At 44.7% G+C, this 17,393-nt stretch overlaps 6 protein-coding genes across 10 annotated transcripts; 2 read left to right on the forward strand and 4 right to left on the reverse strand.

Annotated features, from left to right (window-relative positions):
• Positions 1-1,059: 1,059 nt before the first annotated feature.
• On the forward strand, positions 1,060-7,966 carry LOC6507141 (G2/mitotic-specific cyclin-A). Its single transcript, XM_001956564.4, has 7 exons — positions 1,060-1,790; positions 2,363-2,553; positions 2,627-2,858; positions 5,919-6,142; positions 6,204-6,408; positions 6,475-6,722; positions 6,781-7,966. Exons 1-7 carry the CDS (start codon positions 1,581-1,583, stop codon positions 6,869-6,871), a joined length of 1,401 nt encoding a protein of 466 aa, XP_001956600.3. The 5' UTR covers positions 1,060-1,580; the 3' UTR covers positions 6,872-7,966.
• Positions 3,663-5,230, reverse strand: LOC6507919 (RIB43A-like with coiled-coils protein 2). Its single transcript, XM_001956565.4, has 2 exons — positions 4,942-5,230; positions 3,663-4,885 (listed from the first exon to the last, which is right to left on the reverse strand). The coding sequence occupies exons 1-2, from the start codon at positions 5,065-5,067 to the stop codon at positions 3,866-3,868; spliced, it is 1,146 nt and encodes a 381-aa protein (XP_001956601.1). The 5' UTR covers positions 5,068-5,230; the 3' UTR covers positions 3,663-3,865.
• A 621-nt stretch (positions 7,967-8,587) lies between the features above and the next one.
• On the reverse strand, positions 8,588-13,888 carry LOC6507918 (NADH-cytochrome b5 reductase 3). Of its 4 annotated transcripts, none has more exons than XR_001408839.3 (5): positions 13,749-13,888; positions 10,169-10,822; positions 10,010-10,109; positions 9,145-9,430; positions 8,899-9,037 (listed from the first exon to the last, which is right to left on the reverse strand). XR_001408839.3 is itself a non-coding variant. In XM_014910024.3 (4 exons), the coding sequence occupies exons 1-4, from the start codon at positions 13,770-13,772 to the stop codon at positions 8,865-8,867; spliced, it is 951 nt and encodes a 316-aa protein (XP_014765510.1). In that variant the 5' UTR covers positions 13,773-13,888; the 3' UTR covers positions 8,588-8,864. The 4 variants fall into 4 exon arrangements, 2 of the variants coding, with proteins under 2 accessions (XP_014765510.1, XP_001956599.1); XR_001408841.3 differs by lacking the exon at positions 13,749-13,888 and adding an exon at positions 11,683-11,873; XM_014910024.3 differs by lacking the exon at positions 9,145-9,430 and having other exon boundaries at positions 8,588-9,037.
• Positions 10,628-13,888, reverse strand: LOC6507917 (serine/threonine-protein phosphatase 4 catalytic subunit). Its single transcript, XM_001956562.4, has 3 exons — positions 13,749-13,888; positions 12,503-13,644; positions 10,628-10,822 (listed from the first exon to the last, which is right to left on the reverse strand). Exon 2 carries the CDS (start codon positions 13,508-13,510, stop codon positions 12,584-12,586), a length of 927 nt encoding a protein of 308 aa, XP_001956598.1. The 5' UTR covers positions 13,511-13,644; positions 13,749-13,888; the 3' UTR covers positions 10,628-10,822; positions 12,503-12,583.
• A 453-nt stretch (positions 13,889-14,341) lies between these two features.
• On the forward strand, positions 14,342-15,816 carry LOC6507142 (60S ribosomal protein L10a-2). 2 transcript variants are annotated; one of them, XM_001956561.4, is made up of 3 exons: positions 14,342-14,481; positions 14,811-14,966; positions 15,260-15,816. In XM_001956561.4, the coding sequence occupies exons 1-3, from the start codon at positions 14,477-14,479 to the stop codon at positions 15,750-15,752; spliced, it is 654 nt and encodes a 217-aa protein (XP_001956597.1). In that variant the 5' UTR covers positions 14,342-14,476; the 3' UTR covers positions 15,753-15,816. The 2 variants fall into 2 exon arrangements, with proteins under 2 accessions (XP_001956597.1, XP_014765075.1); XM_014909589.3 differs by lacking the exons at positions 14,342-14,481; positions 14,811-14,966 and adding an exon at positions 15,146-15,169.
• On the reverse strand, positions 15,670-17,319 carry LOC6502826. Its single transcript, XM_001956560.4, has one exon. The coding sequence runs from the start codon at positions 17,261-17,263 to the stop codon at positions 15,836-15,838; it is 1,428 nt and encodes a 475-aa protein (XP_001956596.2). The 5' UTR covers positions 17,264-17,319; the 3' UTR covers positions 15,670-15,835.
• Between the last annotated feature and the right edge of the window lie 74 nt (positions 17,320-17,393).

Below are 17,393 nucleotides of genomic sequence, written 5' to 3' on the forward strand. Positions count from 1 at the left end.
TTGATAAATCATAAACCATTAATTTTTAGTTCATAATACAAAGCACACTTTTTTTTATTTTTAAATTTTTATCAAAATTTAGAATACATGAAAAAACATACTTTGGCAAGCATGAAAGATGGCACAGAATTGTACATATATTTTTGGATTAGGAAAATCAATTTTCAGGGGCAGCTGGACTACCTCCATCTATAAAGGGCCGAAAGGTGTATTTTTTTTTTGCCATTGTCCGGAAAAGAAGACAACTGTCGCCCGGAAACTAACTTACGACATTAGCCAAACTACTGAAATGTGTAAACAATGAGAGCGTTTCGTACATCCATGTGTGACTGACGGAAAAAAATCCCTAAAAAGGACGTTTTTGCCATCTTAGCTAACATTCCGGGCGTTTTGCACAATCGTGCCACGCAGGACGAGGTCAACATCAACCCAAATGCAAACCGAACTCTGGGGTCCAGGTAGCAGGACAATGGACTCGCAGTCATACATACAAATTGCATTTTGAGCATTATGTGCGACTGCAACTGGGTCAACGAACGAAGATGTCCAGCAGTCGCCCGCTGCTCGCCTCTTAAGGACAATGCCAAAGACATAAGTCCTGCGGTGCATTGTCCAGGCGATAAGCATCTGCAGCGCCGTTTCCAAGCCGTTTCTATCCCAAAAAAGGCGCTTAAAAAGAATGACCCAGGAAACCCAAGATGTAACCTAAATACTTAAGAGTTTCTAAAGTGAAAGTATATGTAAATAATAGTTTTTAATTAGAAAATTTGAAAATAAAATAAATTTAAAATAAGGATGATAGTCAAAAGGAAAGCAAAGATTTTTATGTGATAAAAATAGATTGAAAAAATATAATGATCTTCATTCAAATAAAAACAATATATGGAAAGGCCTATTAAATATTCATTATTATTTTAGTTTAAGTACTTTTTTTTAAATTTAACGGTCTGATCGAGATGACAGCCATTCACCGCGAAAGAACGGTTAGTTGGAGTGGCAACGCTGGCTGGAAGTAAAAACGATCACATTTTCGATAACAATATGTTGTTATCGATGTTTAGCTACCATCTCTAGCTTCTTTAAAAAATTTGGAAAAGCCGGGAAATCAGTTCAATTTGTCGACCGTCAATTCAATTGCTTTTTGACCGCCTGTCCCGACACAACCGAGTTTCGGAAACCAAGAAATAGAAGCGTCGGTGCCCAGAAGTGATAAGTCCGTGCGAGTGTAACCAAACGAGGAAGTCTATTCCAATTTCACCGCTCCGTGACGCAAAATGTTGTAGAAATTGAAAGTCAAATGAATTCTGTTTGTGTGTGTTGAGTGTAATTTAAAGTCGGCCCGCCTGCCTGCCTGCCAGCCTGCCATCCAGCAGCGTCAGTTTTGATGATAAAATTTGCCTGAGCCAATGTGTGTGTATTGAGCCTTCGAGTGTGTGTTGGTGCGAGCGTCGCGAGCATAAGAAGAAAGCGGAGAAGCCAGCGAAGACGCTCAAACAACGAACGAGCACAAAGAGAAGAGCGCAAGCGCACCGAATCTTGTCCATTTTTAAAGGAAAAAGAGTTAAGGATCTCTGGCCAATATGTCGCACTTCCAGATCCATCACGATAACAAGGAGAATCCCGGAATGGCTGGGGTACCGGGAGCCCTTAAGACGGCCAAACAGCCCCTGGCTGTTATCGGTGGCGCCAAGGAGAAGCTTCCGCTAGCGCCCCGTGCCAACTTTGCTGTTCTCAACGCCAACAACAACAGCAACCACAACGCTAATGTGCCGCGTCCGTCCGGCAAAGTGGTAAGTCCTCCGGATTGCACAGTTATTTCCCCCCTCCAACCCTCTTTGCTGTTGTTGTTGTTGGTCGCGTCGCATTCTAATGCAGCTGCCTTTTTTTTTATTTTTATAAATAATGGTGGTGGGATCCTCGCTTTGCTGTGAGAGAGAGAGAGTGTATTGGTGGTGGTTTTCTCTCCCCACCCCCTTTTTTTAGTTGCACTTCGCAGATAACCTTTCGCCTTAATTCGCGCCTAATCTACAATCTAACCTAGAAATTGCACATCCAGGCGACTGCGCGCCTTTTTCAAACAACAGCAAAGGCAAGAGCAAAGAGGAGGTGGATAGGTGGAAAAGGAAGAATAGCAATGCAATTACTGCACTCACTATCACACTCACACCAATGCGAAGCCATGTAAAGGCGCGCAATCACCTCTGCAACAACAATAACAACAACAAGAAGAGTACGGGATGTAACAGGATTACATAGATCGTGAAAGGAGAGAAAGAGACGACCCTAAACCCCTAACAAATTGCTGTAAATGTTAACCCTTTCTCACTTTCTTTCTCTTCCACCCTCTCTCATCTTCCGGCAGGTCTTCCGTGACGTCCAGAACTTCAATTCGAATTCGAATTCGAACGAAAATGTGGATGTGCCGAAGAAATCGAATGTGGTGGTGCCGGTGGTGGAGCAGTTCAAGACCTTCTCCGTCTACGAGGACAACTGCGACACCCAGGTGATTCCTCCAGGCCAGTCCTTGCCATCCGTATTCGAGAGGGAGAACCAGTAAGTACTCTAATCCCTGATTATCCTACTATTTGATTCTTAAAAAAAACTTCTATTTTTTAAACCATTCAAGTGGGCAGCAAGATCTGTGCTTTGATGCCACGCCCATGTCGGTCACGGATGTCCTGTCGCCCATGTCCGTGGATCGTTCGATCATCGAGGTGGTCAACATCAGTGGTGACTGCGGTGCCCTAGGCGTCGAACCCAACAAGGTGAAGGAGTTGCCGCCCCGCAACGATCGTCAGCGGTTCTTCGAGGTGGTCCAGTACCAGATGGACATCCTGGATAACTTCCGGGAGAGTGAGGTGAGTTAGTGGTTAAGATTAGCCTAAGATTGGGATTTGTATCTTTAGTTTCTAAGATAATATAAGGATATAGGATAATAATTATGTAAATATTATGTAATATGTGTAGTTATAGGTTAGGTTAAGGACTGTAAACAGGTCCTGGCATGTATTATTACTAAAGGATCTATAATCTTTAGAATCTATAATCTAGAATCTAGATAGAATAAGAACCCATCTTATATACATGTATAAGATAAGAGAAGAACCCTCGTAGCACCTTTTTTTTTTTTTCTTACCCCCTGGCTCACTTACTCCTTGGCCATGTGCCCTTCATATCTGTATCTCTTTGTGTGTGCCTGTGCGTGTGTCTCTTGTGAGGCAAGCAGGCAGAAAGTACAAGGGTCGGGGGACAGATGGAACAGGAAGACGACGGACCTTGCCGCACCCTAGTATACCATACCCATACCCATTCCTACTCCCATTCCCATTCCTTTCATGCTCTGTTGCCTGTTTGTGGGTCTAGTTTTCTGTATTTTTTTCGTTTTTACGTTTTTGTTCCAACGTCACATGTTTATCGGGCGGGAAATGTGCGCCTGCATCGCATCCTTGGCTTTATTGACTTTTCTGGCATGGCATGGAGGTATGGAGGCATGGTAGCACCACTCGTCACTAATGGAATTTGGCTTGCAGCTAATTAATGTTGTTTTCTTGCCGCCACGCTAGAATTTCTCTCATAATTATAGTTGACATCTTTTCCTCACTTGTTAGTCGAAAAAAAAAGTAAACCTTTTAGGATACAGATTTTGAGAGAAACACCTTATCTTCAGGATGAACTTGAAAATTTAAATGTATTTAATGTATGTATGTAAGACACCCAACAAACCTACATATTATTCTTAAAAGAGTGCCTTGGAATCGCCTGGGAAATGCTCCTCCACAGCCCAAATGAGCGGCTGAGGCCGTTTCCCAAGCGTCTCCAGGATACACATAGACTTGCTGGGTTGGATGAGGAAAAAAGGAGTAACTTAACGTGAATTCTTGTTGAACTGATCGTAGAAGTCATCGGAGACGGCATTGCTCAGCGCTATCATGGCGTCCTTGCGCTGCTGATCCTGCTCCACGGCCAGCTTGGCATTGGCCCGCATCAGTTCATCGAACTGCGCCTTGCGCTGCCTGTCCACATCGATCTGCTGGAGCACCAGCGTGCGATCCATATTGATGGCATACTGCTCCCACTGCTTGTCCATCATCTGGGCCTCCACCTTCCGTTGTGTGCTTAGCCGCAGCTGCTGTTCCTGGCCCAGCCGGAAGACCCGCAACTCCTCCGGTGTCATGCCGCGATACATGAAGGCGATCTTCTTGTTGGGATCGGTCTTCGATTGGGCCACATCGGGATTCTCGGTTAGCATGTCGCTGGAGAGCATGTTGTAGATCTCGGCCATGTCGTCCTCGTACTTTTCGCGCTTGGCCCGGTCGCGGTCCAGCTGCTTCTGCTTGGCCATGTTCATGTTGAACTCCCTTGTCCGCTGGATCACCTGGTTGCGCATCATGTGATCCGACTTGGCCATCTCCAGGAGCAGCTTGTCCCGGCAGACGACACTGTCCATGAGCATGTTCTCGGCCTGCTTGCGGGCCTCCTTCGCCTGCTTCCGCTCGGCAATCTGCTGATCCAGCCAGGCCCGTTGCTGCTCCCGCTGACGCACCTTCCGCTCCGAGTTAAACAGATCCTCGCCGTGAAAGATCTGGGCACTGGACACACCCAGAGCGATGTCATCATCCGCGATGCGAGTCGGACGCGCCTTCTTCAGGTAGTTCGGATCGTTCAAGTCGAACTCGCGGCGCTGCTCCTTCTGTTGGTAGCGACACCGGTAGTAGTTGAGATCGGAGTCGGCTACCCGCTGCTTCTTCTCCAGCTCCCGCTCCTGGGCCAAGATCAGGCGCTTCTGCAGCTGCTCCTGCTCCTCGAACAGCTTGTCGCGGGTGATCTGGTCGCTCTGCTGTTTCTTCTTCTCCAGGATCTGGCGCTCCAGAGTATCAAGATCGAGCTGGAGGATCGAGGGAGATAACTGGATTAGGGATTCATTTAAATGGGACTACCCACCCCGTAGAGGCGCTGTTTGGCGTTGAAAATGCGACTCTTGCGCTCCTCCTCGTACTGCTCCCGTTTCTGCAACTTCATCGCCTCGTCGAGGTCCGACTTGGTGCATATCCCGATTTTGAGCGTCATCCTGTTAATCCTGGTAATAACAAAAAGATATACAAAGGATTGTGTGAAACCGCTGGGTTGGAGTATTCCTTAAAGATTTGTACAGTCTGGGTGAAAAAAAGGGAATATTATTGAGGAGTAATGGAGTTTGTTTGTTGAGTTTGTTTAGCTCGGTTGCCGGGTGTTGCTGGGGATTCCAGTTCCAGTTTGTTGAATGCCAGTCCCCTTTGGGACATCCGGAGAGCTACAAAGTCCATGCTAATCGATATATAATATTGAATTTTAATCCAAAATCCCCGAAAATCTTCATCCAATTACTTTATTTAGAGCCCAATGGGCTCTAAATCTCTGCTCTTTTGAGCCATGGCGCCCGACGTGGCCAATAATCGTTAAGGCGGCCATTAAATAAACACCTAATGTACACATTCCCCAACATATAGGCGATTTGGCGAAGAATTTCACGTTTGAACTCGAGATTCAAATGCGACTCACGTACCACAAAATAACCAATAAACAAATAAAAATTGGTAGATTCGATTGCCTGGCTTTGGGCTGGCCGTGGGAGTTGGCTGGAATGGTCATTTCGGGAAAGGTACAGGCCACTATGATACCTGTTTATGCCACTTCTTCACATTCTCTAGCCAATCTACAGTCAAGAGGTACTAAGTAGTTGATACCATGACTCTAAAAAAGCCAACATTCCACCAGAAATAAACAAATTTATGGAAATAAATAGGTAGCCCCCTTCCCAGAAACCTCTTCTTTCAAGCATAACCGACACTTGTACAAATTATGTGTGAGATTAGCATCGAAAGTTGAGTTTGCCCAAGTAATTAAGAGTGTGAGCTAATCGAGTGGCATCTCTCTTGCAGAAGAAACATCGCCCGAAGCCGCATTATATGCGCAGGCAGAAGGACATCAATCACTCGATGCGCTCCATCCTGATCGACTGGCTGGTGGAGGTGTCCGAGGAGTACAAACTGGACACGGAGACGCTTTATCTCTCCGTCTCCTATTTGGATCGCTTCCTCAGCCACATGGCAGTGGTGCGCAATAAGCTGCAGCTGGTGGGCACAGCAGCCATGTACATTGCCTCGTAAGTATTAAGATCCTGACAGATCCTCCCACAGAAACAACTAATAATGTTTGATTTTCAGGAAATACGAGGAGATCTACCCACCAGATGTGGGGGAGTTTGTCTTCCTCACCGATGACAGCTACACGAAGGCCCAGGTGCTGCGCATGGAGCAGGTCATCCTGAAGATCCTCTCGTTCGATCTGTGCACACCCACAGCCTATGTGTTCATCAACACCTATGCGGTGATGTGCGAGATGCCGGAACGACTAAAGTACCTGACGCTGGTGGGTCTCTTGGAACCTTATGCCTAGAGTTTTTCGGAAGTTTCATGTTTTTTATTAAATCCGCAGTACATTTCTGAACTGTCTCTGATGGAGGGCGATACCTATTTGCAATATTTGCCATCTATTATGTCGTCTGCTTCGCTCGCATTGGCGCGTCATATTCTGGGCATGGAGATGTGGACGCCGCAGCTGGAGGAGATCACCACCTACAAGGTGGAGGACCTGAAAACGGTGGTCCTCCAACTGACCCAAACCCACAAACTGGCCGAGGAGTCCAACACACAGGCCATGCGGGAAAAGTACAATAGAGAGAAGTGAGTCTTAAGATTCCATTTTCTAAAAGAGCAGATTTTAATTCCTATATCCTTTCAGGTACAAGAAGGTAGCTTCGATCCAACCAATCGAGCTAACCATGGAGGCATTTGACCAACTGTGTCAAGTGATGAGACAAGGCCAAGCATGATGAGACAAACGCAAGCAGAATATCACCTCGAAATCGGATGTGAATTTGTTTTATAAGTTTTAAGTGTTTTGCGCCTCTGCCATGCTCAAATTTTATTTTAGTTTAGTGTTTTTTCCATGTAACATTTTTTGTAGTAAGCTCTAGTTGTACGCAAAATAAGGAATCGCAGTTTGTTTCCACAACAATATCATATCATATCATATCATATCATATGTATGAGATGAGAATGTCTGCTTACAATTGGCAAGCTCCCGTTAAAATAATACAAGTACTGGACAATTTTATATGAATACCATATAAAAGATAGATGCCATTTAAGTACGCACACCCCACCAGCTGTCCACGGCCAGAGCTTGCCACGCCAAGCGTGTGAAGTGGAAACTGCGGCAGTTTATTTTTTAAAACTAACTAACAATGCTATACGGAGGACAACCGTCATACTGGCACCATTAACCGTCAAACAGGCTACTTATAATTTTGTATTTTACGTTACACGTTCAATTAATCAATTCGTTCGATAAATGTAATTTTATGTATTTATAAATTGAATCACATATGGATGTATACAATGTGTCTTTAGCAGGAGCATCTATGTAGCAAGATTATTTTACCATAAATATTTATACTATACTATTACTAACCTAACTGTTAGGCCATAAATGTTCTGTGAACCAACGAAAAATACAAATACTTGAATTCTTTAACAGAGAACTGCCAGAAACTAAACAAAATTACAGCCATTAAATGCTGTGTGACTCGTATTCATGTTAATCCAATGACGCTTACTAAATCTTTATTAAACTAAACTATTAGTCTAATCTTCCGCATCGGTAGGTGGACTCATGTTGCTGAGAGCATTAAATCCCCAAAAACAGAAACACAAACAGATCAGATACAGAGACAGAGCGCTAGTTAAATGCAGATGTGCCGATTCGAGGAGGTTCCACAAAGCTAACCCTAATCTTATGACTACTAATTTAAATTCAATTTGTAATTCAATAATATTGGCGAGGGTATAGTCCTCGCGAGCCGTATATTCCGAAAACCTATTGTATTCAATAAAATTTTGTGAGAAAATGCACAACAAAAGCGGGATTTTTTTGATTTTTTTAATAATTTTGGGTGGAAGAAGGGCTACTAATTAGTTATTGAATTAAAATTAAAAAGGGAAAGCTATATCTATATTATTAGATAAAAATGGATCGTATATATTTATCCGATCCTTATGAGAATTAGTGAAATTCAAAGCAATTTTCCAAAAAAAAATGCAATAGGATATAGTCAGCAGATCCTTATGAAATTTTATAGATCGGATAAGTTGATAAATCTATAAAATCTATCTGCAAAGTCTGTCTCCATAAAGTCTCAATCTTCTTGCTTAAAAAAAACAGAGTTATGGCTTTCCTGATCAATCAGTTATATGGCAGCTATAAGATATAGTCGACCGACCCCTTCGTTCCGACTTATATACTGCCTGCAACGGATGTGTGCCAAGTTCGAAGTCTATAGCTTTAAAACTGAAGGACTAGTTCAATTAGAAACATACTATATATCGAGACTATATCGCCTCAGGAGGGTGATCCTGATCAAGAATACATATACTTAGCACACTTTTGACCAAAATTATAATATCCTCTGCTATGGAATAAACAGAGAAGAATAAATTAAAGACAATTTGCAAGCAATTTGTTTTTAAAATGTAAATTAAAAGCTTAATTCCCGATTTTTTTTAACACTTTATTCACAATGGAAAATAATAAAAAAAAGAACTACAACAATTAGCATTGATGTTTTTGTTGCACTCGCTTAGCGTTCAATCACATCGATCCCGGATCCCCGTAGTGTGATATTTTTGGTGATTCCGGCCGGCTAGGATCACTGGATGAGCAGGTGGCGGGGTGATGGAGCAAAAATATGTGGAATAAATGGGGCACTGACGAAACCAAAATGCAAATTACTCCCGACCGTCGCGGGCCGAAGCGGGCGATCCTCTCTAGTAGGCGAATCGGGTGTCCGGATGGTAGCCAAGCTTGTCCAGGGCCGGATTACAGGCAAAGTTGATCATGGGCGGTGGGCCGCACAGCAGCACGATGGTGTCGTCCGAGGCGGGCAGGAGGTGGGCGGCGATCATGTCCTCGTTGATGAAGCCCACGCTATATGGCCAGCCTGGATGGGGGGACAAAAGGATAATATTAGTTTTCAGGAGGATCAGGATCAGGATCAGGACATTGCTCTGCTCAGTGATGAGATAATATAACTACTTGGTATAGTACCTCCTCTCCCATCACTGCGCAATCTTTCCCGCTGGCCTTGGGGGGGGATTGTGAAATGAAAGCAAAACCCAGGGAGAGTAACTAGTGGTCAGTGGAGTGGCCACCACTGCATCCTAATAGCTAAAGCGCTGCTCGGACCGATGGCCCAGACGCTCCAATCCGGGTATGCACGTATAGTTGACCATCGGCGGCGGACCGCAGAGCAGGCACAACGTATCCGGATCCGGGGCAAACAGATGCCTCTGCATCATGTCGTCGTTAACGTGGCCGGTGTTGTACGACCAGGCTATGAATCGGGCATTCCCCGTTCCACGCGGCATCCGTTTGAGGGCAGCATGTGGCGAGGGGACAGACACAAGATTCTTAACATAATAGATGCCTGGCTAATGGCTGTGATGATGTTTCTACAGGATGCGGATGAGGATGCGGTGTGCCGATAGATGATTAGATGACTAGTCGAGGGAAAGATTGCTGCAGTTCTAGACTAGAGAGTTCCTTTAAATAGGGTTTATAAGGATATATCCTACAGATCCTATCCTATAATCTTCCTCAGACTTCAATATTTCATCCTATTTTTAAACATTTAAAACTATTCTCAAGGACTCTTATTTCTTAATACTTTACAAAATAGAATACAAAATATATTCTACATCTTTTTATATGTTTTCTAAATCAGATTCAGATCCATCTTAAATATATATCAGATCTATATCAATTAATATATTTAATATCCTTTTAAAAATCTCCAAAAGAAGCTCCTCAAATCTATATCCTAATCCCTCAAAATCGTGAGAAAATGTTTCGAAAGATGAGCACGATGATGTAGAGGATTCATTTCCAAGTCTTGTAAGACCTGGAAGCTCACCTTCAGCCGCCTTGTCCACGGTATACCAGACCTTGAACTGCTCGGGATGCTTTTGAGCCAGTTCGTCCAGTTCGTCGCGGAGAAGAATGTCCTTTTCGCTCTAAAATATACAACACATTAGAGATCTTCCAGTCAAGGATTGTAAGTCATGACACTTACCTGATTGGCAAACAGAAGCGCCAGTTCGGTCTTATCCTTGTCACTGCGCTTGAGGACCTCGCGGACCAACTGCAGCATGGGAGTGATGCCAGTGCCGCCGGCAATCATGTTCACCCGCTTGGCGTTGACATTCTTGGGCGGATCCTTGCGCAGCTTCTTGATGGAGAAGGTGCCGTTGCCGAGGTACTGCAGCCGTCCGGAGGGACCACGGAAGGAGATCTTATCTCCCAGTTCCATTTTCTCCAAATGCTGGGTCATCTTGCCGCCGGCCGGGAACTTGGGATGCGAGTCCTTGAAGTAGACCTTGACCACCAGATCCACGTAGCCGACATCTTCGTCCGACGAGATGGGCGTATACGGACGGATCACCAGTTCGTTGTCAATGGTGGCGATCAGATGGATGTGCTGACCCACCGGCAGGCCAAGGACATGCTGCTTGGAGGGCAATCCGAAGCGGAATCGTCGGGTATCGTGGCTGAGCACCTCCTTCTCCACGAGGGGCAGCAGGTATTTGTCGTTGGGATCCACCAGAGTGCGGAGACGGGCGGTGCGATTGGGTTCCCGGCGGGGTTTGGTGGACTTCCTGTTCAGGAAATAGTGGACGATGAGGGCGCCGGCGACTACGGCAACCACGCCCACGGCGATAGGCACAAACTGGAAGAGATTTCAAATATTATTTATTTGTTTTTTATAAAAAGGAGGGGAATTTGAAAGAGGGTCATTAGAGGAGGGAAATTTATTTAACCTTTCAGTGAACCAGGAAATTTCCAGAAATAAATAAATATTGATTTTTAAATATATGTAGGTTTGTTATCAGTTTTAATCTTTAAAAGATTAGAAATATTATGTCACAAAAAATATAAGAAAATTGTGATTAATAATAATATATTTTAATAAAGCTTTTTTCTTTTAAGATTAGTACTATTTTTGTACAAAATAAAGCCTAAAAATGGTTTCTGGAAAAAGATACCTATCATTAAACTTAACTATCTAATAATAAACATGTTTAGAGCTGATAAATAAATTAATTATCTGTTAATTGAAAACCAATAGTCATTATTATTCAATAACTTTGATGATTTTTGGATTTATTGGAGTGCTAAGAGTGCTAACACATATCTAACATATTTGTCACAGTTTTCGAGTGTCTGATTACTGAGGCGGACTGAGTGGAAAGGTCATCCATGAGGGGTAGTGGAAACAACCGCCAGACATCTGTAGTGATAAGCCAAAAAAAGAAACACTCGTAAATAACAGATAGTGTTTGAGTTTGTGGCTGTGAAGCCCCACAAACCAAACCTGCATCAAATTGGGGTTATTAGCTTAAGCCATCAAGCCATCAAACTTTGGCCCCATATCAGGGATGACCTTGAAGCAGCCGGCCATATTGCTGCGACTTTGGCAACAACTTTAAGTTAAGTAAGTTAAGTGACAAAAAAAATCAAAAACACACTCTTTATCCATGACGTCACAGGTGGGGAGAGCTGTCAGCTCGGACTTGGTCTTGAACTTACATCGAATTCCGTCATTTTCCGGACATTTGCTCAGCACTAAGGCGATTTGTTTACTTAATTTAAATTTCCAATTGCACCCCGGAGACTAGGAGCCAGTGAAATTGTTTGATTTTATTCCGGAATAAATTTTATTCCGCGTGTTGCCGCGCTCGCTTCCAAATGGATTGAAGTAGTCGCGTGGAAGCGCCGCTATAGCTTCGCCCCGGCACTGGACTCTCTTTGGAAAGACCTCCTACCTTCTCCCCCAGGCGGGGAATACAAATATGAGAGACTTGCAAGTCAGCACGATTCAGCACAGTGGGAGCAAAAAGTACTACAGTCGTGTTTCACAATTAAATAGTATCTGAGATGTTATGACTTTACTAAAAGTTAGTTGAGATGAACTTTGAACAAAAATTAAGTTACTATATGGTCAAGACTATTCCAAAGTAAATCATATTTTTTTGTTTTTGAGCCTACTATTTGATTCCAACAATTTATCGAATCTATGATATAATTTAATACATATTTTAGAAAAAATATTTTACTTGAAAAAATATTTATATTTTTATTTAAAACATTAACAGAATTACTCAGCAATTGTTTTATTTAATAAGCATTAGCATTAAAACCGAACCGAAAAACATAATTTTGGTAGCACCTGTAGTTAAGATCAAGAGAAAACAAAAGAAACCAGTTTTTTAAGAGAGAAAGAGAGAATAAGCTTATACTTTATTGATTAAGAGAGTGTGGAATGGGAGAGCTTATTTCATACAAGTGGGTGGGATGGGATGGGATGGAATGGGTGCTATTAGATAAGCCGCTACAGCTGATTGCCTACCCTTGAAAGTGGTTCCACTCTCTCTTATTTCGATTGAGATTCACTGGAAGAGCTGTATTATTTAATTAATTATTACTTTCGTCACAGGAAGAACTGACGACACCGCTTTTTGGGCCTTCTGGGCTGCGGTTTGGTGTGCAGCGCCTGCGCCTCAAAAACATGAAATTCATAGTCCTCGACCGTGTTTAGCCGCATAAAGGAGGCCTTGTTGCCACAGCGATAGCAGTAGTTCGGTGCCGACCAGATGGTGACCAGCTGCTGCTCAAAATGCCACCGATAGCCCTCCTGCACCAGCTGATGAGCCCGGCAGATGTAGGATATGCCATTCCGTTGGACAAACTCGCTCACAACATCTTTGCCAAAGAGATGGCCATGTCCGCGGGGAGATGGTGTCCACCCCGGCTTCTCACAAGGATCGCTCCAAAGAAGATCCGCCATGCCGCCACTGGTCGGTATCTCCACTCGCCGGTCCAATTGCTGAATTTCATCCAACTTTTGAATCTTGGGTGATAGACCTCCGTGGACGCAAAAGATTTTGTCATCTATCAGCGCAGCCAGCGGCAGGAGATCGAAAATCCGGCAGCATAGACGCCACACATTGGAGGAGCCGTAATTGGCCACACATTCCTCGTAGAATCCGTACGCCTTAGTGGCGCTACGGCACTCGTGGTTGCCTCGCAGCAGGCTCACTTGGCCGGGGTGTTGCACTTTCAGGGCAGCCAGCAGCAGGAAGGTCTCCAGACTGTTCTTTCCCCGATCCACAAAGTCTCCCAGGAACAAGTATCGATGCTGGGCAACTGGGCCGCCCAACTGGAGGAGATGAAGCAAGTCCTGCCACTGGCCATGTATGTCGCCGCACACTATCTGCGGACTCTGGAGGCTCAGCAGATTCGGCTCGCCGGAAAGCAAATCAGACAGCGAGTGGCATAGTTGGCGCACCTCCGATTCTCTGGGCAGGCGGGCGGGCACCTGAAGCAACTGCTCCACCAGACGGTCGGCATGGCTCATCCTCCTCGTGCCAACTAAACGGGCGACAGCATCTCTATTTATAAACCGACGACGTCATGAGACTAATGCAAAACCACCAAGTTTGTGGCGAGAAATGCGACAGAAATCTTCGTCTGACAATTATGAAATGTCAGCTAGCAGGAAGAAGCAGTAGCAGAATCAGAAGCAGGATGGGGATGGATGAAGGAGGAGTTATGTAAAAGATATGACTGAACTTTCCGACTTCTTTCCAACTTACACTGCTCTCGACGATTCGCGCCATGGCCCAAGGCGGGTTTTGTGGGTAAAAATCAATGCACCCAGCGGCTGCAGCTTCTAATCCTTATGTAATTCCAAGCCCAATGCAGAGGCACACGCACTTTTTCGTATCGGCACCGCCGACTAACTAAAATGCAGACTATCACAGCGTTGGCGAAATGTTTCACTTTTCACGCACTCTCAGTGTGCGGGTGCTTTCTCTTAAGAGTGACACTGTAAGAAAATGCTTTGCTTGTAATCTTTCGATCAAGAGATGCGTCCCAAGTACTTACAGTGCCTTATCAGAACCGAATAATATTGCAAGAAAAGAGTAATCTTATCAAGAAATTTTGTGGTTTTCAATTATTTTCTCTCACCAACAAACAAAGCGGCACACCAGGGCTGGGTAGTAGGCCTTTTTTTATTTGGTATTTTTACCCAAAGATACTTAACTTACACGAGAATAACATTTTTTTGAATTCCTTTTTCTTTTGCAAAATTTATCCAATGTTTTAAAAATCTTTGATTAGACCCAGATTAAAATAATATTTATTTTTCAATCAGACCATAAAATTTTATCGGTAAAAAAAATACCAAAACAATTACAGTGACCTGTCAACTCTACGATAACGATATGTTTCGTTGAGTCTATCGATATTTCGATACAAATAAATATTTTACACATCCCAAGAGTTCTTCCTTCTTTCGAAAATCGCACGTTGAGCTGACATGGCGTAAGTGTTAAATCCTGAAAAATATATTCAATCCTAGTGTATTTTTGCTTAAATTCTTAATTTTTATTGAAATAACTAAAGTATAATGTAGTTTGTTGAAGTATTTTGCTATCTTGGCAATCAGAAACCAGCTTTTTAGACCTTTTTCCATGTCCATATCAGTTTGGAAATGATTGCAAAAATAAATGTGATTTTTGTGCTAAATATGCAACTAATATGTGGGATGCAAATGTTTAGGCATTGTTTCGACAGTAAATTCATATTTTAATATATTTTACTATAGTATTTTGCTAATTATTGATATTAATTGACAATTTCTTACCCGGCAGATCGAAAGTTTCGCGCGATACCCTGTATGAGGGTGTTAATGGCCTCTTGGACGCCTCCGCCAAGAAGAAGCGTGGCTTCCTGGAAACCGTGGAGCTGCAGATCGGTCTGAAGAACTACGATCCCCAGAAGGACAAGCGTTTCTCCGGCACCGTCAAGTACGTTGTTTAAATCACCTGTGCTCGTGTCTAAATGGAACTCCTTTGGGAGCAGATTTTGCCACTGCATCAGGTAGTCGAGTGCGACAGCAAGCACTCGGCGGACCTTCACTCAGGGTCTTAAATATCTGAGTAGGTCTCCAGCAATGGACACCGCCCCCCTTAACAAAAAAAAAATGAAAACGTGCTCCCCCGTGGGCTTTGTAAGTTTTCCCCTGCCCCCGATCCATGTGACATAAATATTTCCCAATCCATGTACCCCAACTAACTTAGTTTTCATTTTTTATCCGCAGGTTGAAGCACATCCCCCGTCCCAAGATGAAGGTGTGCATCCTCGGCGATCAGCAGCATTGCGATGAGGCCAAGGCCAACAACGTCGAGTTCATGGATGCCGAGGCTCTGAAGAAGCTGAACAAGAACAAGAAGCTGGTTAAGAAACTGGCCAAGTCCTATGACGCTTTCCTGGCCTCCGAGTCGCTCATCAAGCAGATTCCCCGTCTGCTCGGCCCCGGTCTGAACAAGGCTGGCAAGTTCCCTGCCCTGCTCTCCCACCAGGAGTCCATGATCGGCAAGATCGAGGAGGTCAAGTCCACCATTAAGTTCCAGATGAAGAAGGTCCTGTGCCTGTCCGTCGCCGTCGGCCATGTCGGCATGAAGCCCGATGAGCTCGCCCAGAACGTCAACTTGTCCATCAACTTCTTGGTGTCGCTGTTGAAGAAGAACTGGCAGAACGTGCGCTCCCTCCACGTCAAGTCCTCCATGGGACCACCCCAGCGTCTGTACTAGATGTGCTTACATTTTTTAAACATCTAACAATAAATAAAAATACATTTTTGGAATGTAACTAAGATTAGTCTATTGGAATTTATTTAGATTTCAGTGGAACTTATGGTTCGCGCTATGAAATCGCGAGTCTCCAGCCCTGCCACATCCTCCTCGGCGCCTCTGCCTGCCAGTGGCTTAGCTCTGAACTTGGACACGTCCACAGAGTTTCCCCACTCCAGCATGTACGGTTCGCTGAGTTCCTCCAACAGGTTGTGGAGCACGGCGGCGGCTGTTATGATACAGGATGCGGTGTGGAAACTTATGTCCAGCGGCTGGTTGAGGAAGTTCCAGCGGGACACCAGCCGGTGCAGGGCACAGTCGCTCATTTCGTGCAGATGTTCGGCCACCTCGTTGAAGTCATGCTCGTGTGGAGCTGTGGGCTCCTTGTATCGCTGCAGGAGCCATGCCTTGAGGGGATAGTTTTGGTCGACTGGGGCCAGGACGAAGGCAGGAACGGGATGGGAATTGATGTAGAAATTCGGCAAGGCGGTGAGTTTATTTGGGGTAATCGAGAACAATGGCATTCTTGGGGGCTTGCCACAGCCCAGCTGAAGCTGCCGAAAACGCATCCTGTCGTCCAGTAGGTACTCCATGCGCAGCACTGTTCCCCTGGACTTGGGTTCTACACTGGCCCGAATTGGTATCGAACAGACTCCAAGGACTCCAACCAGGGCGGCGGGCATATTGCTTTCGCGATGGAAACCCTTTGCGACACTGTTGCAATCGACGCGACTCTGTGGCAACTGGCGCAGAGCCCTTCCCAGTGTAGACATGACGGCGTTACAGAAGGCCTTTAGACACTTGATAGTTCGATTGCGAGCCATCGAAAATGCAATGGCTATTTGGCTGAGTCGCGTGCCGCTGGCCAGGAAGTACAGAGCGAGTGCTACGCACTTTTCCGGCGCAACTGCTGGAACTCTCCGGGCCAGTACATCCATATTCCGCAAGCTGGGCGTCAACTGTTTGCACAGGGTCTCGAAGGTGCCCCGGCTCACGTGCAGGGTATTGAGGAACTCCTCCTCACTCAGTTCGGGAATAATGTCCTCAAAGAAGAGTTGTGATGGCTCCATGTGCGTCTCCACTATCTGAACTTCAGCAGTTTCGCCATCCTCGCAGTGCTGCTGCTCCTCTGCTGATTCGTCCTCCTCCTGCTCCTCCTCGTCTGCCTCTTCTTCGGCTCTGGCCTGCTTCAGGCGCAGCATTGCAAACATTTCGAGGTAGTTGGCTTGCATTTCTGACATTTTCTGCATAAAAAACGACCGCAACATTCGGCGCCGCCTCCTGGCCTTTTGGTGGGCTCTGCGCCTGTGGGTTATTACGGTAACGCGTACATTTTTCAAGTGCAGGCGGATCATTTTGGCCAGCTTCTCCCTGCGGCTTTGTAAATCCTGGCTGGCAGCTCCATTGCAGGTTTTTAACTTGGACAAGACATTGTTTAAATTGTTTGTCATTAATTCCAATTCTTCTTCCATGTTTTGTTTACCCAAATAATATAATCGTTTTGCAACACTAGGATAACAAAAATCTAAGCTTAAGGCTCATCGATAAGAACATCGATACATTTTTCAATAACGATACAAAATTTAAAAAAATTCAAAATTT

Source organism: Drosophila ananassae, chromosome 2R, assembly GCF_017639315.1.
Source record: "Drosophila ananassae strain 14024-0371.13 chromosome 2R, ASM1763931v2, whole genome shotgun sequence".
In the NCBI taxonomy this organism is placed as follows: Eukaryota; Metazoa; Arthropoda; class Insecta; order Diptera; family Drosophilidae; genus Drosophila; species Drosophila ananassae.

What these genes read in the sequence shown, in the direction of transcription:
- LOC6507141 (XM_001956564.4), top strand. Translation starts at nt 1,581, where the DNA reads ATGTCGCACTTCCAGATCCATCACGATAACAAGGAGAATCCCGGAATG. An exon ending in GCAGCCATGTACATTGCCTC is followed by an intron (nt 6,143 to 6,203) that starts GTAAGTATTAAG and finishes TTTGATTTTCAG; the next exon opens with GAAATACGAGGAGATCTACC. An exon ending in GACTAAAGTACCTGACGCTG is followed by an intron (nt 6,409 to 6,474) that starts GTGGGTCTCTTG and finishes TTAAATCCGCAG; the next exon opens with TACATTTCTGAACTGTCTCT.
- LOC6507919 (XM_001956565.4), bottom strand. Translation starts at nt 5,067, where the DNA reads ATGACGCTCAAAATCGGGATATGCACCAAGTCGGACCTCGACGAGGCG. An exon ending in CCAAACAGCGCCTCTACGGG is followed by an intron (nt 4,886 to 4,941) that starts GTGGGTAGTCCC and finishes TCGATCCTCCAG; the next exon opens with CTCGATCTTGATACTCTGGA.
- LOC6507917 (XM_001956562.4), bottom strand. Translation starts at nt 13,510, where the DNA reads ATGAGCCATGCCGACCGTCTGGTGGAGCAGTTGCTTCAGGTGCCCGCC.
- LOC6507918 (XM_014910024.3), bottom strand. Translation starts at nt 13,772, where the DNA reads ATGGCGCGAATCGTCGAGAGCAGT. An exon ending in CGCGAATCGTCGAGAGCAGT is followed by an intron (nt 10,823 to 13,748) that starts GTAAGTTGGAAA and finishes AATCTCTTCCAG; the next exon opens with TTTGTGCCTATCGCCGTGGG. An exon ending in CGTGGACAAGGCGGCTGAAG is followed by an intron (nt 9,038 to 10,009) that starts GTGAGCTTCCAG and finishes CCCCCCATCCAG; the next exon opens with GCTGGCCATATAGCGTGGGC.
- LOC6507142 (XM_001956561.4), top strand. An exon ending in CGTTTCTCCGGCACCGTCAA is followed by an intron (nt 14,967 to 15,259) that starts GTACGTTGTTTA and finishes TTTTATCCGCAG; the next exon opens with GTTGAAGCACATCCCCCGTC.
- LOC6502826 (XM_001956560.4), bottom strand. Translation starts at nt 17,263, where the DNA reads ATGGAAGAAGAATTGGAATTAATGACAAACAATTTAAACAATGTCTTG.